Source organism: Cavia porcellus, unplaced genomic scaffold, assembly GCF_034190915.1.
Source record: "Cavia porcellus strain 051 isolate PalLab524CR breed Dunkin Hartley unplaced genomic scaffold, mCavPor4.1 scaffold_38, whole genome shotgun sequence".
Lineage (NCBI taxonomy): Eukaryota > Metazoa > Chordata > Mammalia > Rodentia > Caviidae > Cavia > Cavia porcellus.
Genome location: NW_026947521.1, coordinates 734,011 through 761,770, shown reverse-complemented (window position 1 = coordinate 761,770; position 27,760 = coordinate 734,011). Strand labels below are relative to the sequence as shown.

The 27,760-nt window shown below is 48.5% G+C and overlaps 1 protein-coding gene across 2 annotated transcripts; it reads right to left on the bottom strand.

Moving 5' to 3' along the window:
• Positions 1 to 491: 491 nt before the first annotated feature.
• On the bottom strand, positions 492 to 27,760 carry Gcnt3 (glucosaminyl (N-acetyl) transferase 3, mucin type). 2 transcript variants are annotated; one of them, XM_063243519.1, is made up of 4 exons: positions 27,618 to 27,760; positions 3,549 to 3,782; positions 3,017 to 3,048; positions 492 to 2,216 (listed from the first exon to the last, which is right to left on the bottom strand). In XM_063243519.1, the coding sequence occupies exon 4, from the start codon at positions 2,168 to 2,170 to the stop codon at positions 857 to 859; it is 1,314 nt and encodes a 437-aa protein (XP_063099589.1). In that variant the 5' UTR covers positions 2,171 to 2,216; positions 3,017 to 3,048; positions 3,549 to 3,782; positions 27,618 to 27,760; the 3' UTR covers positions 492 to 856. The 2 variants fall into 2 exon arrangements, with proteins under 2 accessions (XP_063099589.1, XP_003463558.2); XM_003463510.5 differs by lacking the exon at positions 27,618 to 27,760 and having other exon boundaries at positions 3,549 to 3,975.

Here is a 27,760-nt window from a genome sequence, read left to right as displayed (position 1 = left end):
AAATGGGGCTGGGGATTTAGCTCAGCGGCATAAGCACCTGCCTTGCAAGCAGGCAGTCGTGAGTTCGATCCCTGGTACCGATAAAAAGGAAAAAGACAAAAAAAAAAAAAACAAACAAACAAAAACAAACAAATAAATATCCTACTTTATCTACATGGCCGTTATGGAACATTATGCTCTGGCTGTGGAACTGGTAAAATCAGCACCGTGCTCAGCACCTAGAAGGATGTGGGTGGTCAAACTGGTAAAATCACCTGCAGTTTCCCTCAGAGAAGTTATGAATCTGGCTGTGTCCACAGAATGAAGGACTCAGCTCTGTTCCTCTCCTTTCTTCTGAATTTGATATTTGTACAGCTTGCCGGGGCACTTCGGAGAGTAGAAACTCTCTTATCAGTCAGCGGAGATTTTAAATGTTACCAAGAGTGAGAAGAAAGGTCTCACACACTGTATGTGTTCATACTGTTCCTGGCTCATCAGAGGGGACACAGAGGTGAGGTTCTGAACAGGAGCACTTTATTTTGGGTTAACAGTGGAAAAGGAAAGGCATTTGATTTCCTTTAAAACCTGCCCCTCCTCAGCACTAAGTCCAGAATTGGCAGCTGGAAACCTCAGGCCAGGCTCTCAGCTGACGTCCAGAGTCCTCTGCTCCTCCTACTCCCAGGTGGCAACTGTCCTCACTGTCACCAAGAGAGTCAATGGAGGGCAGAGTTAGAGGGCAAGGACACTGGCCAGCCGCTGCCGGGCAACAGGAGTGCGGGCAGGTGACCACTCACCCACTCTGCAGCTGCAGCCGCTGTCCCAGGGGTGCCCACCCACATGTCCCAGTGGGCTCTACGTGTCTGCACGAGCCTGCGCCTCACAGCCCAACCCCATAAATGGCCTTGTGACGCAGGTACTCTTCCAGGCACTGAAGAACATTATCATCCACCTTTGGGTCAAACTTGTTGGCCAACAGATGGTGATTCTGCAGCATCCAGTGCAGGTCCCCGGCCCCATAAATGCAGATGGCCCGCCGGTGGACCCCAGAGCAAGGTCCATAAGGTGCCCCCTGGCTGATGTCACCCTCATGTTGCTGCCACTTGACCAGCCTGGCAATGGCGGTCATGTCCGAGATGTCATACTTGGCATGCAAGGGCGAAGAACCGGGCATCCAGGGGGCCCGCTGGAGGGTGGCCCAGAGATGTTCGTCAGGACTGTAGGTGTCTTTCACCCATTCGATCAGCTGCTGGGATTTAGGGTTATTTAGGACGTGATGGACGAAGTCCCGAGAAGCCACAATGTAGGCATTGCCGGTGAACATGGTTACGTTGTAAGGGGGAGGCTCCTTCTTCTTGCTGGTTATGTACAACTTGTCCTTCACCACGTAGTGATATTTCCATCGGGTTTTTTTGTACTCGCTGGGGATTTCTGACTCCATGCTGTTCTTCCCGTTCAACATCCTCAGGGCCCGGACCATCTCAGCGTTGGTCTTTATGGGAAAGTCTGTCCCACAGGTATTCAGCAAGTAGGTCCACCGCACTGGGCTCCGGAGCAAGTCCTCCATGCAGTTCAGGTCAGCCTGCACCCTGGACCAGGAGGCGTAAACCACGGGAACCAGCTTGCTGGCTATGAAGACATTTGGGAAGCAGGAAGCGATCGCCCTGACTGCCTCTTGGAACATTTCTGGAGATTTCTTGTCCACGTGGATACAGTACACATTCTGTGGCATGTACACAGCTCGCAGCAGCCTCTCAAAGTTCTCGATTTTCTCATGAACCACCATAGAGTACGCGATGGGGAAGTCTGACTCCTCTTTGCTCAGGGCCACCTGCACGAACCTCCGCTGGGCTTTGAATTTCTCGCAGTCTCGAGTCATAGAGATGTAGTCCACCTCAGAGAAAGGCTTCCGCTTTTTCTTGACCTCCAGGTTATTCAGCACAGCCTGGATCACTGCTTCGTGGTCCCCTCTGCTGACCCCCGAACAGTTGATGAACCTCTGGGCTGGCAGCATCAGGGATCTGTACAAGATATTCCTACAGTACTGAGCGGGAAACTCCTTGGAGTCCAAATACAGGTGCTCGAAGTCACACTTCAGCCGGAGAGTCACTTTCAAAGCCACAAGGGCCAGCACCATGTAACAGCCCAGGATCCACATGTGATAATGCCAGCAGAGTCTCTTCCATGGGATCATTTTCCCAGCCAGCGCACCAGGGGAGCAGGAGGAGGAGGACAGGCTCCTTGGGTAGAACAAAAGACCTCAGTTACAAGCAAATCATGCACACATTCTCATGGGAACATCAAGTTCAACTCTACACTGACAGCAAACTAGGCATTTCTTTAAACAAACATCCTCAGCAAAGGCCAGTCTGGGAGAGCTACACACCTAGCTTCCTGTTAGAGCTCTATAACCTGACCCTAGGACCAGCCTCCCACAGCATGCATCTGACTCCGCCTCCCCATCAGGAAACAGCATGGCAGCTGAGAGCTTGTGTGACACCAAGATGCAATTAGGGGAAGTCCCCACCCTGCATTCCTTATTTTTGCTCCAAGCCTTACCACCCAGAACGGAGCTCTCATCTCCAGTCTCCAATTCTAGTGGGTCTGGAGACGGACATCCCTGAAATTCAGACTGTCGGCAGCAATTCTAGAAATTTAAAAGTTCTTTGAAAAGCCCAACTACAGGCTAGGGGTATGGTCAGCGGTAGTTTTTGACTATCATGTAACAAGGTTATGGGTTCAACCTCTAATACTCCAAAAAGAATTTTTTTTAAGAAGGCAACATATTTCTTGCTTCTACTTGGCAATTTATAGACTAAGCTTTCAACATCTATAATTCAATAGCCACATGTGGTGGCTAGGCAACCTTTTTTAAAAAATATTCTTAAAGAAATACAAATGAAGCCAGGTGCATGTCTATAAATCAGCAAGTTGGGAAGCTGAGGCTGGAGGGCTTCAAGTTCAAGGCTTGGCAACTTAGTCACAAAAGAAAATTTTACAAGGGACTGAGGATGTAGCTTAATGGAGAGTGATTTCCTACCTTGTATGTGACCCTGGATTCACTCTCCAGCTCTGAAAAAAAATAAGTACAAAGTTGTTATTATCCATAAAATGCACTGTAAGCACTGACATACTCCATCAAATTTAAAATATAGACCTACACAGGGACAAATAACTGTCCAGCATCTCATGAGTGCCTTCTGTGGGTCAGAGATACTTCTTTTTACATTGTTCAGTTAATTTTCACAACTAACCTGAAATACAGAATTACTAGGTCTTTCTTCTAAACAGAGGAACACTTGCACGAGAAGCGAATGCAAGGCTTCCCTCTGTCCTCTCCCCCAGGCTTTTCACCCACGTACGAAACCACACCAACTTTCTAAACACAATGAGGTCCTCAGTACCACCCAAGAAAACCAGACATTAAAGGGGAAAAACCAAACGTCACAGGTGCATGTAGCAAAGGCTATTTTTCCTTGTTACATCTCTGCGCATAAAGTTGTATCTTCTTTAGTAATAACAGTCATGGGAATCTAAGAGGAAGAAAAGTGACAAGTCAGGAGCATTCTCACCTTTTACAGCTGCTTTTCAGCCTCAGGAAGCTCTCAGGGGAGGGTGTGATTCTGTTTCCAAGGGCAGACAGCTGGGTTCCATGGAAGGAAAGTGAACACCGTGAACACTGTGTCTGTCCTACGGCCTTCCTCCAGCGGCTTTCTCCTGCGGCTTTCTTCCTTCTAGAGCTTCAGCACGTGTTTCCTGACATTGGCCAGACATCCAAGGCACACATTCGGGGGCCCCCTTAATCTCTGTAAGGTAGAGCACAGCAGGGAGCTGGGTCACCTTTGGGCTTCCTGCTCTCAGATAAGGGATCGAGCTCAGACATATCACCCAGGAGCAGTTCACAGGCCAGAGGCAGAGGGCGGAGAGCCACAAAGGGGTAAGGCCATTGGGCATCTGAAGGTGGGCCAACGCTTCAGCCAGCACCGCCAGTGCACACCCATGGTCCCGGAACAAGTGTGTAGGAGTCCTGCCCTCTCCACTCAACAGGGAACCACAGAAACGCCCAGGCGTGCCCTGCCCCATTTGTTCCAGAGTAAGTGTCACTTCTCAGGCTGCTCCAACAATGCAAAGAGGAGGAACTAAAAATGCCCTCCGGATATTTTTTGTTGTTGCAGGGAAAAAACAAAAGGAAACTCAGAGTTCACTCTTCAAAGGAAATTGCTTCCCAAAAAATTGCTAAAACTCCCGTAGGGGCTGAGGATGCAATCCAGTGGTAGAGAGTTTGCTTAGCCTGTGTGAGGCTGGGGGTCAGCCCCAAGGGAGAGCAGCGCAGGGGTGAAGGAGGAGGAGTCCTTCCGGGCCAGCAGAGGCTGGGGCTGGACAGGCCAGGTCTTTCGAGAGGGAGGAAAGAGGACCTCAATGATCTGGGGAGTTAGAGGGCTTTTTCCGGAGAAATGCTGATGCATTGCAGCCAGCGAGGACAGCAGCGTCCTGCAGAGCACTAAGCTGGATACAAAGTGAGGGAAAGAGGGGCAGGCGACTCGCGCCCTGGAACAGCCACCAGGCAGCTAAAGGAGCTAAGGATGGGCCCGGAAGTGACCTAACTTAACATCTTTGTAGAGGGGTCCCCCCAAAATGAAACTGGACCTCTAGGAAGAGGCCAGGCCTCGCAGACGGGCCCCCAGGCCAAGATACTGCAGTCTGCCAGATGTCACTGTGTCCACCGTAAACGGCTCCGGTGAGGCAGGCAGCCGTTGACATGGCCACGCAGGACCCGGAAATGGGTGTCAAGGAAGCCGAAAGTAGGTGGTGAGGGCGACCGGAAGTCCCGCCTCTGGCCTGACAGACTTCTTCCTGCGCCTGCTCCAGCATCATTAAATTGGGTATGGGGTGGCAGGCCTCATCTGAGGACAGAAGGCAATGATGGAGATCAGACAGCGTTGCCCTCTTGATGAGGGAATTGTCTGCACTGTCCCCAGCGCTCTCAGACAAGAGAGCCACGGAAGGTCATCAGCACCTCTGCTTCCACTGGGCCCACTCCACAGCCTCCCAGTAATTCATGGAGGAGGAGGAAAAGAGAACGTCTGGAAAGGAACCCAGAAAGCCCCACGCAGTGTGCGGAGGCAGGCAAACACAGGTGGCCAGCGGGATCCACTCCCCAAGTGATGGGGCAGAAACCCAGATCTGGAGCATGAGGCCCTGCCTTAGGGTTCCCTGCCCCTGCTGAGGGCCAAAGACAGAGCCAGATGACCCTGGGGGAATTTTTCCAGAAGCCAAAAACATAAAGATATTTAGATGTCCGCATGCTAAAAAGATGGTGTCATTCGCCTCCCTCAAATATCCAAAGCAAAACCAACATTAAACCAGAGACTAGTACATGTAAAGGAGTTTTCTCTCAATGACGACTGCTTTGATGCTGATTTTGAAAGAGCAGACTCTTCCCACCAAGACTCTTAAATCCTTTTCTAATTATGAGTTTAGCCTGTCTACTGGAGAAATAGCTTTGAAGGGTACAAGTGTCAGTTGTGAAGAAGAGGAAAACTAAGCCAGAGTCTTCAAAGAGCACTTGGGAGAAGCCAGTGGGGTTTAGTGTGTGCCTCAGTGGAGCGTCAGGGGACTCTGCAGCCCCAAAAACAGGCTCAGAGAAGGGTCCAACCATCAGGGATCTAACCATTTTAAAACTGAAATTGGCTGCCATATCTTTTATTTGTTTATCAGGGTAGCATTTAACTGTGCCATGTGTCAGCTCCAAGGCCACTGACAATCTGTTTCCTCCTAGCACTTACAATCATAGGTATCATCAGAATTCCAAGGCTTTACCCAACAAAAAAAAAAAGGCCACTTGTGGGGTGTTGGCCTTGGGCATCAAGGGCTGTGACTAACGGGGTCATCCTGTGACCTTTAGAGAAAAGAATGCAATTCACAGAGGCAGGAAGTGAGAACAGAAAAATGGGACTGAGACAGGGAGGGACTCTGGATGGAGAGGGGTTTATCTATTATCTCTGGTCCCGGAGAAGTGGTAAATGAGGTGCATGGGAGAGTGGCAGTTGACTGAAACAGTACACTGTGGCCCTCCTGAGATCTCCACCCACTGTCTGCACCCAGAGTTCGACACTTGGCCTGGGATAAAAGAGACCGAGACCGAGGCTAGACATTCCACTTGACGCAGCTGTTGCCCTCTAGGTATCTTCCCCAAAGAGTTATACATCATGTCACAGTGAAATGTGCATACCCACACTTTCAGCAGCACAATTCACATTACCTACATCTTGCAAACAGCCTATATGTCCATCAGTAGATAAATGGATAAAGAAAATGTGGCAGCTATACACAAGGGAGTAGCACTCCATAAAAGAAAGATTAGCCTGAGTCAATTGTAGGAAAAAAGTTGCACCTTGAGACCATAATGGTCTCAAAGCTTAAATGTCCTGTGGCTTCTCTTATCTAAGAAACACAAATTATAAATAGTGAAATAAAAACTAGATCATTGGAAGTAGGGAGAAGGGTTTTTCTCCACTGGGAAAGGAACCAAGCGCCAGGGGGAGAGGAAGGAGGTAAGGGGTGGAAAAAGAAACTGAGATGTATTAAGTAGGTGTGTCACACAGGGACGTACACACCATCTGCTGTAAACAGGTGCTAAGAAAAATAAATGGAAAACAGTAAACAACACCAAGCCGGAAATTCACAGAAATCAGTAAGCACCTCTTTCAATGCATGTGCAGGAAATTCATGAAGGAAAATTGATCTTCCCAGGTGACACTCTTTCTGCTTTCCAAGACCACTCACATGTCAAACTGCATGGAGAGCAGGCTCATTTCCTTCCTCGGCCCCATGGGTGTGCGCCCCATCCTGTGCAGGTGGGGCTGCCTGCCTCTCAGCCGCCCGTGGCCCCTGCGCACCACAGTTGAGGGCCAGACAGGGCCATGACCTACCTCCCTTCCCTCCGCCCCTCCCCCTTGAGCTCACCCAAACTGACCGGTCCTCACTGTAGTGTCCCCAGCTCCCTAGGGAACAGAAAGCAGGTCTCAGCCCACTTTCCCTACCCACAGCAGCCAGCTCAAGACCCTGCTGGAAGCAGATTCACCTTGAGCTTTCCTAAGTGAGCAGGCATAGCCCCAGCCCAGCCCACCACCCAGGGGCCCCTAAATACGGGAGTCTTGGAAATGTGCTTCCTGGAGTCAACAAACTGATGAACACTCCCTAAAAGCAAACTGTACACAAAAAAATGTGATCTGCAGAGCTGATGCTAGCTGAAAGGCAAGCAGTATTAAAGGGATCAGTTTTTTTTCTCTCTCTTTTTCCTTTTTATTGGTACCGGGGATCAAACTCACGACTGCCTGCTTGCAAGGCAGGTGCTTTATGCCGCTGAGCTAAATCCCCAGCCCAGAGGGATCAGTTTTATGGAACAAACATTCTGTAAAGTATGGTATAGGAGATAGAGTTTGGAGGTGTGTTAAACAGCAGACAAATACATGAAAAAATATTCAACATCATTGGTCGTTCAAGAAATGCAAATTAACTGGGCATGGCGGTGCACACCTGTAATCCCAGTATTTGGGAGGCTGAGGCAGGAGGATCATTGTGAGTCTGAGGACAGCCTGGGCTATACAGTGAGTTCAAGGCCAGCCCAAACAGCATAGTGAAAGCCTGCCTCAAAAACAGACCAAAAGGGGCTGGGGGTTTAGCTCAGCGGCATAAGCGCCTGCCTTGAAAGCAGGCAGTCGTGAGTTTGATCCCTAGTACCAATAAAAAGGAAAAAGACAAAAAAAGAAAAACAGACCAAAAAAAGTAAAGCAACACAGATTCTATCTCACGTCAAAAAGAATGACTATTATCAAATCAACCAATAACAAATGCCGATGCGGACTTGGGGAAGAAAGAACCCTTCTCCATTGCTGCTGGGAGTGTAGACTGGAAGAACCATGGAATACAATATGGAGATTCTTCATAAAACTAAAACTAGAGGTTCCATTTGACCCAGCTCTTCCACCTCCCCAAAGGGTCACAGTCATCATACCCCACTGATACACGCATACTCATGTTTATAGCAGAACAGTTTATAATAGCTAAATCTTGAAAACAGCCCATGTGCCCATCAACACATGAATGAATAAAAAAAATAGTGTCTCTGTACAACTACCACTCTGCCATAAAGAAGGATGATAAATGTGAAGCATTTTTAGGAAAATAAATGCATCTTGAAACCATAATCTTAAGTAAACTATATCAGAAACACAAGTTTAGATAGCACATTGTTTCTCTCCTGTGAGAAACGCAAAGGATAAATAAGGGACAAAATGGTGGGTAGATATTCGCAGTAGAAAGAACTTGTTCAAATGGGAAGGAAAACGGGGTGGCAGGAGGGAAAAAGGGTTTTAGAAAGAGAGAATTGAAGGAATAAGAAACAGCTTTTATAAGTGGGGAGGGGAAGGAGGATGGAAGAAAAGGGAGAGGCTGAGAATAAAAAAGAATTAAGACAGGATGTATAGGTTCACACTCCCCAAGATGAATGGGACCATTACGTATGGCAAACATGTGCTAATAAAAAGTAAACGAATTTCTAAAAGCAGTGAGATTAAGTTGCTTCCTATTGCATCACTAGGAAGCAACTTTCAGAGCGGAAGTGATAAAAAAAATCGCCGTGGGCCACGGTTCATTCATCCATCCACTCATCTAGGAGGAAGCCTCTGCCCTGTGAGTGTGAGAGTTACAGAGCTGCGGAGGCCCCTGCTCTCAGGGAATTCATAGCCTTTATGGGAAAAGTATTTGCAAGTGCAAAGGGTATGCATAGGATCTAAGAGAAGCACAGGGGGAAACGGAGAAGAAAATGGTTACAAATACAAGAGAGAGAGAGAGAATGGATCTTCAGGAAACCTAGAAAACCAAAGAGTCAGAGTAGTACGTCCAGTGCCTCCTGCGCTGTCCCTCTATGTAAGGGTCTTGACAAGAGGCTACAGGAAGCAATGTCCCTTTAGCTCTGCCATTTGAAACCGGAAGCCTGGATCCCTACCTCACACCATACACACAAACACATTTTCAATTTAAATCTGAAAAGAAAAGCTAACCCTAAAATTTCCAGAAAAAGGAATACAGTTTTTAGACCCCCTGAGTTGAAAAGGTCTATTTAATGTCATACCCAGATCATAAAGTTATAAACAGAAGAGATTTGGCTATGTAAAAACCATAAAGTAATAATACGACTATGATTGTAACAGCTTTAAGGGAGACTTCATAAAAGAGAAAAATGAAGCCATTCTTTCCTTCCTTCGTCATGGTCATAAATATGGGTGAAATGGTTGGCACTCCAGCAGCTGCCTAGGGCCCAGGAGGCAATGTTACGCCTGGAAGATAGTAATATCCCTGCGCCATGACCGCTGGACTGGCTACTTCTGCTTCTCGTCTATACAACAAATAGTTTCTTGGGTCAGACTTTCGGGTCTGTGACATAAGCAGTAATTCACAAATTCTGATTCATTCAGAAGCCATTTCCTACTGTGGAGACATTCAGAATCATAAATATTTTAAAAGGGGAAAAACCTGTTTTAGAGGAGTAAAGACAAGCCAGCCTACAGCCTGCAGCTTAAGGAACGGAGGACTAAATCCTCTTCCTGCTAAGCCGCCAGCTCTGGCCCACACCACAACGCCCTCTTTTTTTTCTTACTTGGAAATACACTTCAGGAAGAATTGAGCAGAGTAGGGCCCCAGCGCTGTATGATTTCCGCTGGCTTTCAATTGCCTCTTTTGTTTCATCGGCTTTGTTACGTATCATTTTATAAAGCTTATGTTAAAATTACCTTCAGCGGGGCGTAGCGACACACTTCTGCAAAGCCAGCCCTCAGGCGGCTGGGGCAGGAGGATCACCTGCGCTACATAGTGTGTTCCAGGCCAGCTTGTCTCCAAAAACATTTTTTTCTCCCGTAGGAAGTACAAACCAGAACTGTACTGTCTCAATTGTGGAAGCTGACTGTGATTTCTTGTTTTACCTCTTGTGCATACCCATGTGAACAGGGCTGATCTTTGTCTTACTGGTGGAAGGAAAAAGAGAGCAGTTCTAATTTGCTGGGTCTTTCAAAAGCAAAAACAAAAAACACCAAAGCCTTCCAGGCCCCGACGCCACCCTTCCCTGCGGGCACCGAGGAAGCCTCTGCTCTCCAGGACCCTGCCGGGGGGCCCGTCCGGCACACCCCGTCCCCGGGAGCCTCCCCGACCTCTCCCCTTCAGCCGTCCGACCTCCGGGCCGAGGGTCCCCCGGACGCCTTGGCGGGAGCGGCGCGCACGGCGCGCACCGAGCGCGGTTTGCAGCTTCTCTCCGGGTCCCTCGGTTGCTAGGAAACCGGGCTCGGCCGGAGGGAGCCCCGGGGAGGAGGCGTCCGCGTCCGCTCTGCACCCTCGGAGCTCGGCTCCCGCGCCACTGCAGAGAACTTCGGGGCAAGAGCTGGGCCCCGGTGAGCACAGCATACTTTCAAATTTATTTATGCTTCCTCTTATTAATGCTTTCCTTCCGCGCTTCGGATAGTGCTCCGCAGTCACGCAAAACGCCACCCACATTTCTTTCTTTCTTTCTTTCTTTTTTTTTTTTTTTTTGAGACAGGGTCTCCCCATGCAGTTCAGGCTGACCTGGGGCTCGCTTTGTAGCCCAGGCTGGCCTCCAACTCGCTCTCTGTTTTTTAATTTTAAAGAGGATAAAACAGAATAAATCAAACCAGTGTAAGAGATGCAGGACTTCAAAACATTACAAAATCAACAATAATGCCTTTTGATGTCTTCAGAATAGCTGCAGCTACCTCTGGACAAAAATCGAACAGAACAGAGTAAAATAGAAGCAATAAAAACAAAACAATGAATGCAATAAAAGATTTCAAGCCTATAGTAAAATCAAAATTGCTACCGTAATATATCTTGCTGCCTTCAAAACAGCTGCTCCTGCCATAGGATATAACATAATCAAACAAAACAAAAGAGAATAAAACCCAACCCAACAAAACAATGGAAACAATATAGGACTTCAAAACAAGACCGTAGGGAATCAACAATGGCTGTAGCCCTCAGAAGGAGATCCCCCAGAAGCCACCCTGCATACTGCTGTCCTCTGAACCCATGATCAGACCACTGGCCTTAGACCTGCAATGTTCCTGGAACACCAAAGCACCACAGGCGTCCAATTGCATTTCACCTGATAGCTATCATCACAGCTTGTGTTTCTCCAGATCAGCTGGTCACGCACAGCAGGGGCAGGTGGCATGGTGGAGTGAGATTGGTACTTCTTGTTTGCCAGCCTGTTGGGGCATGGCACTGGTTCCCAGACTGGGCTTGCTTGCTAGTTTGGCCTCCAACTCTCAAAGATTTCCTGCCTCAGCCTCCCGACTGCTGAGATTACAGGTGTGTGCCACCACACAAGGCTTATGCACACATTTTATTCTGACAGTTTTTATGATTTTTTTCTTCTACTCCAGATCCATTTTAGAATATATCTTGACATCTTGAATGAAGTAAGAAAGACAATGATTATGCTAGACTCAAACAGCAAGAGCTTTGAAATAAAGCTTTGGATCTTCTACCTTGAAAATCACACACAGCCAGTGATTTTGTGGCTGAGATGATTATCCAAATCGTAAAGTAGAAAGCAAACAAGTCAGTCTGTCTTGGTGTAATACCCAGGATTTTATTACCTCTATTAGGAAACTTCTAATGTTGACCATATTTAAACAGCACCACAGATGCTATTTAAATAAGATACTCTTGTGGGTTCTAATCAAGTTCCTGTTCCCCTCCCCAAAAAAGCAGGTCCAGTGTTTACTGTGGTCTGCGCAGTCACACAGAAATAAAGCCTCTTCTTGCGCACTGATCCACTAGCCATGTGGAGCAAAGACAACCTGTCAGGGGTGGGGGGAGCCCAGCCCCGGGGCTGCAGACAGAGCCACGTGCACTGCCCAGGAGAGCAGGAGAAACACTTTCTGCTCTGTGTTTGGCCGTGGCAGTGAGCAGCAAACCAGGCACAATTCAGGCTTTGTACCCAAAGCCCGCGTTTGAGGGACCATCTAGGGCACGTCCAGGCTGATTCTGAAAATCTCTGAGAGCACTCGCCTGCCTTTCGGGGGGCTCCTGGCGGCATTTGGCCTTTCTGATCCCTTTCCTGAGTCGGCAGACATGGGGACCCTCAGCCTGCAAAGACCAGCTCTCTCCACCCAGGTCTCCCCGGGCTCTGGTGTTTGGGCCCTGGATAGAGGTGGAGCTAACCAGGGGTAGAATAAAGTGGCAAAGACAGACGGGAAGAGAAAAAGGGTTCCTCGAATAACAGGAAGGGCAGGGAGAGACTGGAGAATGTGACACCACCACCACAGCAGTTCTGGGGACACTTGGGAGGCACAACGCTGCCAGCAGGAGCCTCAGACCCCAAGGCCACACTGGTGACCCTTAAATCATGCCAGAGTCGCTCCTGTAAAACTCATGTAACTTTTCCCACATGTTAAAAGCGTGACTCTCTTCACAAATACACCTTGAACATGTCCAGAGCTCTCTCTGCTCGCTGATGAATTAAAGAGGCAGTACAGAGGCAAGGCTGGTCCAAAGAACCTGTGAGAAACCAGGACCAGCGGACATTTCTGAGTTCCCAGGCTGGATGGAAAATTGATTCAGGCCCTGCGGCATTGGAGAGAACCCCTGTCTGTCAGCACATGAGCCCAGGCTCCTCGCCAAGGTCTGGCAATTATCAGGATCCACACAGCAGCAAAGATCACATTACCGGGGATTTAGCTGAGCCTGCCTGGCGAGCCTGAGGCCCTGTGTTCGAGTCTAGGTTACCCCCCCCCAAAAAAAAGATCACATGAGTTGTGCAAAAGCCCACCAAATGCAAACTTTTACCTTTCAATAAAAAGCCCTTTGTGTCACTGAAAGCTGAAAGATTGGAGTTTTCTCTTAAGACAAAAGCTGTTACTGCGTGAGTTGTTTATTCTAAACTACAACCTCAGTGTTCAGTTTCAGCGTGGTGCTGGCACTTTGTGATCCATAAGTGGCTTTGGGTTGCAGTTTGGGTGTTCGGCTCTGGAAGGTTCGCTATCCTTGCTCCCGTAGGATGCCACAGTCCACTTCTGCGGGGGGCGGGGGGAGGGAGATATTCTCTCCTGCAGGGCAGACACTACTCATGCGTCTACAGAACAATGTCTGCGTCCTAGGTTAATAACCAACAGCACAGCCAAACAGGCACGTCCTGTGGATCTGCTCATCTCCACGAGGGGTAACATGGGGCGGCATCTGCAGACATTTTTGGTCAAAATTTTGGAGTGGGTGAGAGCCAAGGATGCTGGCAAGCATCTTGCCATTTGCAGACAGACCCCCCAAAAAAGATGTGATCAGCCCAAAATGTCATTAGTATAGGGTAAGGGGCTCTGCCCTGTATTAGACAACTCGTAAGTGATTATTAGAGAATAAGAAACTGCAAAAATAGGCTGCCTGGATTGTTTTCACATCTTTTGTTGTTGTGGTTGTTGGTAGCAGGGATTGAACTCATGACCTTGTACTTGCCAAGCAGGCATTTGTCCCGCTGAGCTAAACCCCCAGCCTCTCATGTTTTTTTTTTTTGTTTTGTTTTGTTTTGTTTTTACATCTTTTGAGAAATCACACACCCCTGTTCAAAGGCAGTAGGAAATTTCTAACAAATTAATGACTTTCTTAATACCATCCACTTTCTAAGACAGAGAGATCTCTCCAAACAAAATGGCACCTGAGTTTTTTAATAAAGTTTTCTATTCAACTAGATTTTATTTTTCAATGTAGCAGGAATTCCCTTCCCCGTGTACTGAGCATTTTGTCTTAGTTTGATCTTAACTGCACTTGCTACTTAGAGGCTGGGGGTTCTCCAGGCAGCAGAAAATACTCCTAAATTTCTTTTAAAATCAGACTATTTTATTAAAAAGAAAAGAAAAACAAACATCCGATGGATGTTCCAGTGGTGGAAACAGGCAGAAGGGGCAGGGGAACAGGCCACAGGGAGGCTGGGAGAAGACCACAGGGTGACACCCTTCTCCTAAGACCCATGCAGCTCAAAGAGGAGATGACAAGGGCTGGCGACTTAGCTCAGTGCTGCGCTGGTTGTGGTGAGAGGGATCGTTGACTTCTAAACCTCTAAGGATGAACAAAGCCTCTCACCCAAGCCGGACACAAAGCCTTCCGGCCACTCAGAATGTTTAATTTGTGCTTCTCTGCCTCCCCAGGTTTATTACCCCGCTCCCTCTCTCATGTTAGTATTTGCAAGGTTATTCTCAGGCAGTTGAAGATCCCTGGGTCCACATTTCCTAAGCTTGTAGTTTTGCTTTAACTCAAGTGAATTAAATGTCTGGAAATCAAGCAGCTCTGTTCAGGTCAGTGGCAGCCCATCCACTGTGTGACCAGTCTCATGGCGAGGCCAGGACCTTGACATTCATTTGGAAGAACTGATGATATTTATGTCTTGGCAATGGAAATGAATGGCCTGTAATCCCAGCACTCGGGAGGCTGAGGCAGGAGGATCTTTGGGAGTTCGAGACCAGCCTGGGCTACAAAGTGAGCTCAAGTTCAGTCTGAACTGCGTGGCGCGACCCCATCAAAAAAAAAAAAAAAAAAAAAAAAAAAACGAATTGTGATTGTTGTACTCTAAGAAAATAGCTTCGTTATATGTGTATTATAACAAAACCTGAAACACGGCTTATGCATGTTTTCCTTTTCCCTTTTGATGACCTAATTGATTTGTTAAGCAATGCTCTCCTCTGTAAAGAATTGTAAAACCTTACCTAATTGATATGTTAACCATTATTTCCCTCTACATAACAGAAGTTGTGCTAAAACAAGCTAACAAGGGTTGTTAATCACTGTTAGGCACCTCTATTCTCCACTAAAGAGCTAAAGAAAACTAGGATGGCCCTCTAATTTACACTTGTTTGAAGTAACTTGCTTGTGTGCAGGGAGATTTGCTTATTAGCATAATCCTTTACCTGACCTTGATCCCCCTCCCCAGAAAGAAAGAAAAACATAACCGCCATTTTCTGTTCTGTATGGCGCCTTATTGCCTCCCTCTCCCCTTACCTGTCTATCTAGGCTAGGCCATAAAGATTTTGGGTTTCTGGTGGCCTCTTCCTGACCCGGTGGTGGTCTGTCATAAAATGTGCCTTAGCTTCAGAGAAATTACAGGAAAATGTTGTGGCTTAACCCTAATGCACCAAAAGGGTTAAGTTCCAAATCCTTATGAAGGCTTAAGTTTCAGCTTCTTGTAACTTTCGACCCCTTCCCACCTGTTAGTGTTAACGAGCTGTCCTGAGATAATTAGATTTCTCCTTTCTTCTCCAAATGTTATTGCAGATAATTGTTATCTGCAGGATGAGAGTAACTCAAAGGCTCCCGAGGTTGTCAGAGCTAAGTGGACAGCTATACAGTTTCCAGATTCGGGTCAACAAGTTTGATGGCTCTGCAGGTTTCTTTGTTTCTCACCCCCCTTTTCCTCCAGCCTCTTTTTAAAGTCCTCCCTTCAGTCTCTGGCACGTAGTCTCCAAATTGGCTCCCGGAGACTCATCACCAGGCCTGGAAATAAAGCCTTTGCTTCCCAAATTTCAGTCTCTTGCTTCCTGGGATTTTATACCGGGGTCCGAGTTATTACAGTGATGTAGCTCAACAGAACAGACCTTCCCTAGTATGCACGAAGCCCTGGCTTCAATCCCCAGCACTACACCCAGACACACAGAATTACAAGTCACTAAAAGAAGAATGGATAAAGCCTGGCTAATACCTACAGTGAGATACTGAGCTCTAAAAACAGAAAAGCTCCAACACACACTGCCACCTGGGTGAATCAAGCTAAATGAAATAACAGTCACAAAGTAAACAACCGTGTGACTGCAACCCTAAAAAAAGTATCCAGAGTGATCCGATTCATAGAGGAAAAGAGACAGAAGAGTGGTTAGTAGGTGTCTTAGTCTCTTTCCTCATCTCCGAGACGAATGCCTTGCTGCCGTGGTTTAAAAAGGAGAGGCTAGGGCTGGCTCACAGTTACAGCAGCTGCTGAGCTAATCCCTGACCTCCACTGTGAATTTTCTTCCCCCTTGTCAGTCACCTTATCATGACAGGTGGTTTCTTGGGTGATGTGACCCTACCTTTTCTGTCTACACCCTGTAACACCAACCAGGTGTCATTATTTTAATTCTGAGTTACCTGCCTATTCCAGACCTCTCTGCCTTCCTGCTGCTCCTGGGAACAGAGAGATTCTTCCTGGAGTCTTTGACTGGAAGCACCTGGAGGACCCACCTGGAAGACTCACCTGGAAGACCCACCGGGAGCAACCAGCTGGAGGACTTTTAGGCAACCAAAACCTCCCTCCCTGGAGCTCCTTTGTCATTCTCTCCAAGGTCCCAGGCTGAAATTTGGGGCTTGGCGAAGTCTCCAAGGTGCAGAGTACCTAAGTGCTGCTCAGATGGGGGGCTGGGTGCTGGCAATCAGACAGAGACTCCTGCTTCAATTTCAGTGGCTTTGCCCTCTAAGACACCCCCCCCAGCACACACCCCCTTTCCAGCTCCATTGCTATTCAAGGAGCACCCACTTCTGTTTGCAACAGTAGAGCTGAGATGATTGTCATCATCAGCTTGACTGCATCAGGAGCCACCCGGAAGCTGGTGGGCACAGTTATTCTGTAGGCTCTGTTCCTTTAGGGAACCCTGACTAACACAGGGCTTGCAAGCCTGTTCCCCACTGTCCCATTCGCACCTTTTTCCTCCTTTCTGGCTTCCTCTGCTCATCTCTGGGCCTTTTCCCTTTTCTCTGTCACTCCTACACCGAGATGTAGGGTTTTATAGCTCTGAAAGGAACCTTCATGTCCAGGCTGTTCAACTGGGTGTAACGCATCCCCGGACTCTCAAACAAAAATCACTTGCTCTTGGGGGCAGGTGTTTGCGTGTCGCCGCTGCTACTACTGTTTACAGCCATTGCCCACTGGTCCCAAGTGCAATATATCAGAGGCACTGAACCCAGAATTCCCACCTCCGCCCCTGCCTGCCATGGCCTTAGGCTGACTTCTCCTCCCTGGAGTCCAGCTCTGTGCAGGGGACATTCTCAGCCCTGCTCACAGGGGCTTCTGCTGGCTGCCTCCACCTCCCCCTAATCAAGGGTGTGCACACAAAGACCCAATCATTCTGGAGGTTTGCCTGCTGGGAGCTGGGAAAAACACCATGTCAAAACCGCCAGCCGTTTTATGTCTAAAGGAGAAGCAGTATTCCAGCACAGGTTTCAGATTTTGCCTTCGGTTTTTGGAATACTTTCCAGCTGCTTGGGAGTCACAAAGGACCAGGCCAGGTCCTGCCCTGGAATGGGGAGGTCCTGTCTGGCTGGGCACCATCCTCAGGAGGCAGCTCCATGCCTGCGTGGGTGCTAACAAGGGAAGGTGAAGGTTTCTTCCTTCTGGGCCCAAGGAAGGGTCAGAGACTGGATCAAAGGAAGAGCAGGGAGCATGGTGAGCCTCCAGGGACTTTCCCGTCCGGCTTAAATTCATGTCCCTTTTGGAGGCATGGGTAACAATCTCGTGGGCAGCCTTCCAGCGAACATCTAAGCAAAAAGCTCACAGAGATCAGCGCAACTGCGGAGAAACGGGGGCTGGTGCACAGCATCTGAGCAGGCTCTGAAATACTCAGGAAAATGCAGGGGAGACTGTCTCACAGAGGTATTCGGGTTGGAGGAAGGACGATGATTCTGCCAGCTGGTGGATCGGGGTCTGAGTTCCATGTCTTGGGTCCATTTTAGGCATGTTCTCTTTCAAGGTCAGCCTCAGGCCGGCCCAGATTTCTAGCCCTGGAGTCCTGCAGTTCCCATCACAGGGCATCTCACCAAAGCTAGGAGAGCTCTCCGTGTTCACAGTGAGTGGGCATTTCCGATGATACCTCTCTGGGGCCGTTAAAATGTCCACGTGGGCTTCCAACATGGCAGCAATGTCCCTGTAGCTCTTGAAAGCAGTGGGGGAGCCAGATATAGCTCAGTGGCACAGTGCCTGCCTGGTAAGCGCAAGGTTTGAGTTTGATTCCTGGTACAGAAAGAAAGAAGGAAAGAAAGAAAACTGTGCTTGTCCTTTCTCTGCTCCCCATTCAAAAGGAACTGAGCTAGTTAGGAACATTATCAATCACTAGTTAATTTTTCTTTTTCTTTTCTTTCTTTTTTTTTGGTCTTTTTCGTTTTTATCGGTACTGGGGATCAAACTCACGACCGCCTGCTTGCAAGGCAGGCGCTTATGTCACTGAGCTAAATCCCCAGCCCCCAGTAGTTAATTTTTCAATAAGTCAATTAAATTACTTATGGCCCAACTTTGAAAGTTAAACTTCAGCGGATAACATGACCACCTATCAATGAAGATACCACTCAGGAGAGGAACTCAGTCCTTGCCTCAGTTACTTACTTGACTGGGGATGAGCATGGGAGTGTAGAGAGCCACGTCGGGACCTGACCACCTGCTTCTGCTACTCGGGTCACATCTCTAGGGACCGTCCACACTGCTTCCCTCTGCAGCCCAGGCCTCTGTGAGCACTAGGCAACCCCGGACCAGGAGACACAGCTGTCTGCTCCTGTCTGCCAGAAGACTTGTGCGCTGCACCTGCTCCTGCTGTCCAAGTGACCGTGACAAAAAACATTGTGATCCCATTATCAAAGAAACACAGCAGCGCTGTGGGGCCTGCTCCCCATGTTCTCCCCAGGCTGGGCACCAGGCAGGGCGCCCATGAGTCAAATGAGAAGGCCGTCTGTCCCCTGTGTCCCTTGACACCAGAAGGATGAGAGAGAGGGAGGTCAGGAGTGTTCCTGGGGAAAAGAGTCGCTGGCCAGGGCCCTTGCCTGGACAGGAGAAAGCATCCTCTGGGCAGAGTGGTGGCTGTGGAAGGCTCTGCAGGGAGAGGAGGGCAGGGAGCAGGCTGCGGGTTCACACTGGGACAAGAGGAGGTAAGGCAGCTGAAGACATGAACAGGTGGCGAGTTTGTGAAAACCTCTGTAAACTAAGGTATGTGAGCTTTGCTCTTCCTGATCACAAGGATGTGATGCGAGCCTTGGACCTGGCCACTGGTTTGCCGGCGGGCGTAAGGACTGGTGTAAGACAGACAGACAGACAGCAGGGAGCGCCTGGGCTGGCTCACGTGAAGCACAGAGCACCAGGAGAGTGACCCTGACCTGAGCACTCCCTGCACCCCAGTGCCTGCTCTCATTTTATACCCGAGGTAGAGAAAATCTGAAACACTCTCCTGAGGCCACAGAGCGGCGAGCACAGAGCCAGGCTGTACCCTCTGTGCTTGGAAGCCTCGTGGGTCCCACGATGGGACTACGCAGCTGCAGGCGGTCCATGAGGTGATGGGAACCTGAGACTCACTGGATGCGGATGGAAGAGTGGGTAGGACTTCAGGGGAGGGGCGGCAGTGCCTGGCACTGTGCCGAGGTGCGCAGAGCATGAGGAGGCTGGGGTACTGAGTCCGAGAGGACTGGGAGTGCGAGTGGAGAAGCCTGGGGAGGCACTGCACACAATGCGGGGTGCAGGGTGGGGGGCTGAGCGCAGGGCTGAGGAGGAGGAGCCAGGCAGGATGGAAGGGAAAGAAAAGGACCTCACTCAGAACTGTAGGTGAGCCTGCTGGGAGGACGATGGAGGAAGAGAGCTCCAGGGCTTCTCCCAAAAGGATCTGGGAAAAAGTTTTAAAAGTCAGGAGGACATATCTAGAACACATAAAGAACTGAAAGGCATCAGGCCCCCCAATTCAAAGACCCAAAGTCCAAATCCAAATCCAAAAATGGGCATCTGAGATGAATATGCACTTCTGAGATGAAATACAAATGGCAAATGAATGTATGAAAAAAATGTTTTCGAATGTTCATTCGAGAGATGCAAATTAAAACAATACTGAGATTCCATCTCACCCCAGAAAGAATGGCCAAGATCAAGAAATCAACCAATAACAAACACTGGTGGTGCTATGGGAGACAAGGAACCCTTCTCCACTGTTGGTGGGAGGGCAGACTGGTGCAACCACTGTGGAAATCAGGAAAAACTGGGATTGGAAGTCCCACTCAATCTAGCTATTCCCCTTCTGGGTATCTTCCCAGAAAAATTGAAAACATCATGCTACAGCAATATATGTGCACTCATGTTTATAGCAGCACAATTTGTAATAGCTAAATCTTGGAAACAACCCAAATGCCCATCAACCACAGAATGAATAAAAAAGATGTGGTGTTTTTATACAATGGAGTACTACTCAGACATAAAGAAGGATAATCTTGAGGCTTTTCTAGGTAAATGGAGGCAATTTGAGACCATACTCCTAAGTGAAATAAATGAAACTCACATTTGTAACTATCGTATTGTCTCCCTAGTCTAAAAAAAAAATGAAAGAGTAAAAAGATCCAAAATGTACAATAGATATTGTGATAGTGAAAGGGAAAGAAAATGCTAAAAAGCATACGCATAGTGGTTGGCTGATTGGGTCAATTTGAGACATTTAGAAGATTAAATTGGCTTAGCAATTCTGCACCCTCGGGCGAGGAAGACCCATCCTAGGGAGGCTCAGCAAATGGATGGCATAAAAGGAACAGAGGAAGGGCAAGTGAGCTCCACTCTTCAGAGGAACTCTGGTCTGGCCTTTGGCTTGGATGACCTCGCCTGGCTTCCAGCGCAGACTCTGGCTTCTATCTTGGATCCTTCGGTCTCCTGCATAGACTCTTCAGCCTTGGGGCACAGACCTCTTGGCCTGCTGGTTCGGACTTTCTCAAGGCACTAGACTGAACTCCAGACCTTAGATTGAAGGCTTTGGCCTCGGGCATGCAGATGCCCTCTGCACACTTCCTCATCCGACTCTGCGGCTGACCAGCATGAGCCCATCTTGTCATTTTTTTTTTTTTTCAGTACGGGGATTGAACTCACGACCATGTGCTTTCAAGGCAGGGGCTTTTGCCGCTGAGCTCAATCCCCCCATCTTGTCATTTCTTATACCTCTGTATATCTCGTGTTATATCTGTTTTCTCTAGTAAAGCTCTGATTAGGGGAAAGGAGATAAGGAAGCAGGGGAAAGGTCACATGTGTACCCAGAATAGATAGCTGTACTACTAAACTCTGATAGTTTGATTTTTTTTTTTTTTTGTCTAAATCTTGTAACCTGAACAACTACTTTTAAGATAACAATATGCAATATATTAATTAGTGTTAATTTCCTGATTTAAAAAAAATTCTGTATTGTTTCTATCCTTTTTTTTCTGTTTTGTTTTAATAAACAAGATCAGGAGGAGCCTGTTGTGGTGGCACATGCCTATAATCCCTGCACTCGGGAGGCTGAGGCAGGAGGATTACCCTGAGTTCCAGGCCAGCCTGGGCTACAAAGTGAGTTCAAAGTCAGCCTGAAATGCACAGTGAGATCCTGCCTCAAAAAAACGAAACAAAGCAACAACAACAAAATGTCAGAGGAGCCCAGAGAAGGCGTTTTGAGAAGGGGTGGTCAGTAGTAAAGTGGGTTCCTGTACAACAGAACAGGAATCCAAGCAGCCAAATTGATAAATTTGGAATTTAATTAGCTGAGCTCAGCGACCCTTCACGTGGACCCATTTCAGAGTCTCACTGAGTGGCCCTGAACTGGAAAATTACAAAGCTTTTAAACAGAGAACCACAAAAGACATCCTGTTGGAAACAGTTTAGCCAGAGTCTTACATTAATTTTTGGTTGACACCTGCATCCTGCTTCTTTGTTGAGCAGGTTAATTTTTCTCTTGTGGGTGCAGCTCATTCTGCTTTCTCATAGGACTTATATCCTGAGTAATTTTTCACTCTTCTGGGTCAAATACAAGGCACTAGTGAAATGCAGGGCTCAAGATGGCGTCAGTTATGCCAAGCTACAACAAGTAACAAAAGCTGGGGTGGGGAAACACAAGAAGTCTTCTGAAGCATTTGTGGGTGCTGTTGGAAAGAGTGGGTACAGTGGATTCTTCAGAGGTGGTTTGAGCAGCCCAAGACAGATAGCAGAGCAGGGAGTGTGTAGATGCTTTCGCTGGGGTGCAGGCTGGAGAGGAAAGTGCCCCAGCTCGGGAAGGACTTTGGTTCTGCTTTTGGGTTACTGTGCTGGACCTGGATAGCTCCTCAGTCACGGAGGGGACCCGGGGGGAGCAGGCAAATGCTGGTAATTTGGGGTAGCACAAAGATGGTGACAGGACTTGACGCCTGGTGGTTCCCATTTAGCTGGGGGAAACACGAGCCATTCACAGATTTGCATGGTGGTCTATGGTGACACAGATGTAAATGTCCAGGTTGGGATCCCAGCTGGGTCTCCTGGTGGCCTGTCCTGTGTTTTTTCCTTTATTTTTTTTTTCTTTGTCTTTTTGACACAGAGCCTCACTATGAAGTTCAAGCTGGCCTTGAGCTCACTGTGTAGCCCAGTGTTATAGTCAGGGGTTGTACACAGAGAACAACTAGGATTAGGACATGGAGTTTATAATATTTTTATAATGGTCACCACGAGTTAGCACAGGAAAATGCAGGAAATCTATCTGCAACACCAAAGACATAAATTTAGTCAAGAGCCTAAACCCCACGGCAATATCCCACATGAGTCCAGATAAAAACCTAGAGCTCAGGACAATGCCTCTCACGAGTCCAACTGGAGGCCCAGAGCCCACAAGAAGGACTCATGCCAGTCTCTTTTACGGACCTGTGCCGGGAAGACCCAAGGGTCAGCGGTGGAAGCCAGAAAGTCTATGCCAGCAGGATGAAGGAGCTGTGCGAGTGGGATGAGGGTTCTACACTGGAGCCGAGAAGTCACACAACAAAGACCAGGGCTATCCTGAAAGGCACCACAGCCATCCTCAGCGACACGGAGGCCCCGAGCTCCTCTGACGACAAGCACAGTCGGGTACTTGCCAAGAAGCAACATGACAAGTTCATCCTGGAGACCAAGCAGCACATGTCTTCCCCTCCAGAGCCAGGAAGCAATGCTCGATGTGAGGACCAAGGCTTCTCCAGGAGAACCAACAGCTCAGACAGCAACTCATAGGAGAACCCACAATGCCTCCTTAACGCCTCAACCCTCAACACCTCCCTTTTTTGTCACCTATTTATTCTGGCAACTTTCCTCAGATGGAGCATCTTTACTCAATGCCATGCTGATGTAATCCAGCTGGCATTAAGTTGACCACCCGTTCTTAATCCATAACACCCAGGCTGGTCTCCAACTCATAATGATCCTCCTGCCTCAGCCTCCCAAGGGCTGGGATTACAGGCACGTCACCACGCCTGGCCCAAAATGTTTCCTTTGCTTCGAAATGTGACTTTTCTTATAAAGTAAAATTATACTTATTAGTTGTTATGGATTAAAACTCGTGCTCACCTGAAGAACAGCTGAGTTTAACTGGTATGGTGCTGAGCGTGGATGGCCCACCTAAGGGAAATTGGTGGCATAAAAGGAGACTCGAGAGGAAGAGTGGGGCATTGTGGGTCCTCCTGAGTGTTATTGTGTGGAGCTGCTGGAGGAGCTCGTCACGCTGGCTTCCCTGATATGAACTTAGCCATTATTGGGGGGGGGAGCTTGGGACCTTGTCGCTGAGGATGACTGCAGTACTTTTTGGGGGGAGTCCTGGTCCTTATTTTGAGCATTGGCTCCAGCATAGAATCCTCAGCCTACGGCACAGCCCCTTCACCCCGCTGGCACAGACTTTCCAGCTTCTACCACTGACCGTGGGCCCTTCCCAGCGCAGATCTGTGAAACAGACTGGCGTGAGTCGCTATCAAGGGTTCTGAGCCCTCAGTTGGATTTGTGGGAGGCACTGTCGTGGACTCTAGGTCTTCAGCTGAACTCCTGCAGGACATTGCCATAGGATCCAGGCCCTGGGCTAGGTTTTCTAGACCTTTAGTGTGTGGACAGATTTCCTGCACTTTCTTGTATTTAACCCTGGGTGACCATCATAAAATATTATAAATTCTGTGTCCTGTATGTAATTGTTCTCCTCGCAACCCCTGACAACAACACTAGTTATCTTGTTCCATAAATTCACTTCTTTTTCTAGAAGACAATTTGATATGAGTTTGTGGGCAAAAGGTGTGCGGCAGAGTTTGACACTGATTTTACACTCCAGCCCGGAGCACACCGAGAGGGGCCGCGGAACCCTGTACACATGCTCTTAACTCTTACAGTCAGGACGTTATACAGACTCAGTATCCAAGAACCACGGAGTCCACTGCAGTCAATCTAAGGATGGAGAGATGGCTGGGTAGAGGAATGAGAGAGAGGGAAGAAGCAGGAGAGAGAAAGGCTTATCATAAAAACTTGGAACCCACATTAAGGCAAAGGAATAGAAAAATTTCACCCATTTTCTCTTAGCTCAAAATGATATTGGTCCATGTCTAGCCTCCTTTCTGATGCAAAACAACTAACAACATATCATCTCGGCAACCAACTCTTTTCCCTGAGAATGGTTTGCTAAGTAACTTAACAGCCCAAGGCCCTCGGTAAATGTGATGGGGGAGGGGGAGAGGGAGATCTTGGCAGGCAGGGGACTTTCCCCGCCCCCACCTGCTTGGTTGAGTGCCCAGTCTGGGACAGGGCTTGGAGCTAAGAGGAGCCAGGGCCTGGGTCTCAGGACAGCACCTTGCCTTTGACTAGTCGGTCTTGAATTTACCCATCAGCAGAAAGAGCTAAATCTGATCACTCAGGGATTAAGGTTCCTTCACCCCACATCTGGGTGGTGTTGGGGATATCGCCAGGCCCCCACTCCTCGGGCAGGGCCGAGGGCACAGTGGCAGAGACACAGAAATCATGAGAAATCAGGGTTCACAGAGGGAGGCCAGCGAGTAGTGCCCAGAACAGCCACACCTTCGAGACACACAGGTCACGCACCCTCCCAGCGCCCCACACCTAGACTAAAACTCCCCACTCCTCCCTGTGTACCCCACCCTTATCCAAACACCCCTATGAGTCCTCCCCCAGCCCTGCTAGTGGCCAGTGGTCTGATTGCTTTGGCTCACCTGTACCCAGACTCCAATAAACTGTGCTTATGTCTTCAGCTTCGCCTGACTTGGTGGTCTTAAACATGCCTCAGTTTACCCTGACTGACATCTCTTGTTTTAATTACTCCCTTATTGCCTGGCCTTGGCCAGCCTAAGAGTTCTGTGTAAACTAAGGGCTGCATTTTGCAACCTTGAGCAAATAGTTTAATATGCTTAGTGGTGTCCTGTTCATCAGCAGGGAAGAATGGGACACAGAAAGAGCAGGAGAGAGTGAGACAGGCTCTCAATCAAACGATAAATTACAGAAATAAAATAAAATTCCCCTGGTTTCACTTCCTGCAGTGCTGCCGGAATTCTTCCTGGTCTTTATCACAAAAGAAAAAAGAAAAGCACAAGTCATCGTAAATCATTGCGGCTAATGATGCCGATGCCCCGCCTCTGAGTCACTGAGCGGCGTCCTCTGCCCGCCCCCATCACGCCCTGGGCTCACGGCCAGAACTGTCTAGGGCGGTGTCCCGAAGCCAAAGACACATCTAATGTTTCAGTTGCTGGGGAGTGAGTGGCCCTCCTGATCAATAGAAAGGGAAGAGGAAAGTGCGGTCAATTGGCTACGAGGATTTCTAAGATAACGTGGACTTCAGCCCGAGAGGAAGGCAAAGACCCTAGGAGAGATGTGTCCCTCTGGGAAGTGTCTTGGGGCATCCAGAGGAGGAGGCCGAGGTCCCTCCCTGTCCTGTTAGGGTGGTGAAACGGGGCTTCACACACTGAGCACACCACGCCTCCTCTCCCGCAGGACTGCAACCCAGCACAGTGAGGAAGCCACGGTTAGGACCTCTGGTCCCAGCTCCCGGGGACACATTTCAAGGGACACCCCACTTGTCGAGCCACAGGGCCCCGGGGCTGGGCTTAAACCCAACCTGGCTGCTTCTGGCTGTTGAGACTGAACTGGACAAGTTTCTGAACCTCTCTGAGCCTGGCTTCCCTCTTCAAGAACAAGTCCCATCTCCTGGTATTGAAATAAAAATAAAAATATTGAAGCCTCTTCAGCAGGACCGCCGGTGCCGGCCAGCACACAGAAATCCTGCAGAGAACTGAGTTTCACTCCTGGGGCTCTGCGTCGAGATCTAAGTCAACTCCTCTTCTTTCCTTTCGAAGAAATGTGTGGCAAGCAAAGGTCCCAGAAAAGCCACCAACCATTTGGCCATTCTGAACCCAGAGCTGGCTGGGGAACTGGGGAGCCTAAGATTTTGAGGGTCAGCAGGGACAGAGCCAGCCTCTAACAAGTGGAATTACTGTCAGCCACTTCAGCCTCCTGCACGCTCACGAGACACACATGGGGACCTGGTGCTTTTCTCCTCAGTTCCATGGCCATCCCATGACATCACTGCTGTTACTGATTTATTTCCACTTTAGAGAAGACTGAACATCTGGGTCTCCCTGAAATCCTTAGGTTGATGAGTATCAAAAAGACATGAGAGCATTAGGAGGTGGGATTTCTGGGAGGTGACGAGGTCATGAGGGTGGGGCCCTTATCCATGGAATTAGTGTCCTTATGAGAGACCCTAGAGAGACGATCCATCCCTTCCATGATATCAGTCCCCTGTGAACCAAAATGTGGATCCTCGCAGGCAACAAATGTGCTGGCACCTTGACCTTGGATTTCCAGGCCCTAAAGTAAAGATAAATTTCTGTTGTTTATAAGCCACCCAGCCTAAGGATTTCGCTAAGCAGCCTGGATGGCAAGGATGTAAGGAAAGAGGTGGTGTAACAGGTGGAGGGGAGGCAGGTACCACTGTGCTCCATCGGGAGTGTGGAGTGCTGGGGGACACACAGGTGGCCTGGGAAGAAGCACTGTGGGGTTCCATCCACAGAAATGGGTGGAAGGGGCCCCCATGGATGGGCAGCAGAGTTTGCAAATTACAAAGGTGAAAAAAGGAATCTCTAAGACCAAGAAAGCGCATCTCACCCATATGTATATCCCTCACAGACTCTTTGACCTAGAAAGCTCTCAAACTATTTTTAGAGTGGTTAAAAGACTTGGTGTACTGTAGCCTGACCACCAAGAAAAATCTACATTTCATTCTTTCTCAGTTTTGTGTCACACACAGTGATTTATCTATAAAGAGCTGATTTATAAGTAATTCTGGCATACCTGGAAGTCCCTTTCAAATAACAAACCCTATGCCATATGCAAATGCCTCTCAAATTGATTGCAATGTAGTTTTAATACAAGTCAGAGATCTGACTCAGTTTTGAAAACTCACCTAGCTTGTGTGAGGCCCTGGGTGTGATCCCTGGGCCCCAAAGCAAGTTGATTTGAATTCAAAAAGATAGAACTAGAACAACGGAGAATATTTGTATTGCTGAAAGGTGATCTTTTCAAATAAGACAGGAAACTCGTAAACTATAAGCAGCAGCAACAAAAACTCTGAGATTTGATGGATAAAATTTCCTTATGGTAAAACAGATTCGGATGCTAACCAAGAGAGATGTTTATTAACGCCTGTAATGAACAGCCCTGCCTCCCTGCGACAGAGGCTGTCCTGCCCTTCTGGAAGCTGCATGGACCTGTCTTGTGATCTGTCTTTGCTTCTGGGTAGGTGGTGTCATGATTATTTTCTCATGATGGGGCACAGTCCCTGCCACCCGAAGTTAAAGGAGAAGAGGTTTATGTGGCTTACAGTTCGCAGAGGTTCAGTCCGTCGGCGGCTGGTGGTGGTGGGGGGGATCACAGCGGGGCAGGCAGCGGCAGCAGCAGGGAGCCTGCTTCTCCCAGTGCCTCATGCCGGAGACAACCTATCTGTTGGTGCCACCCACACCCAGG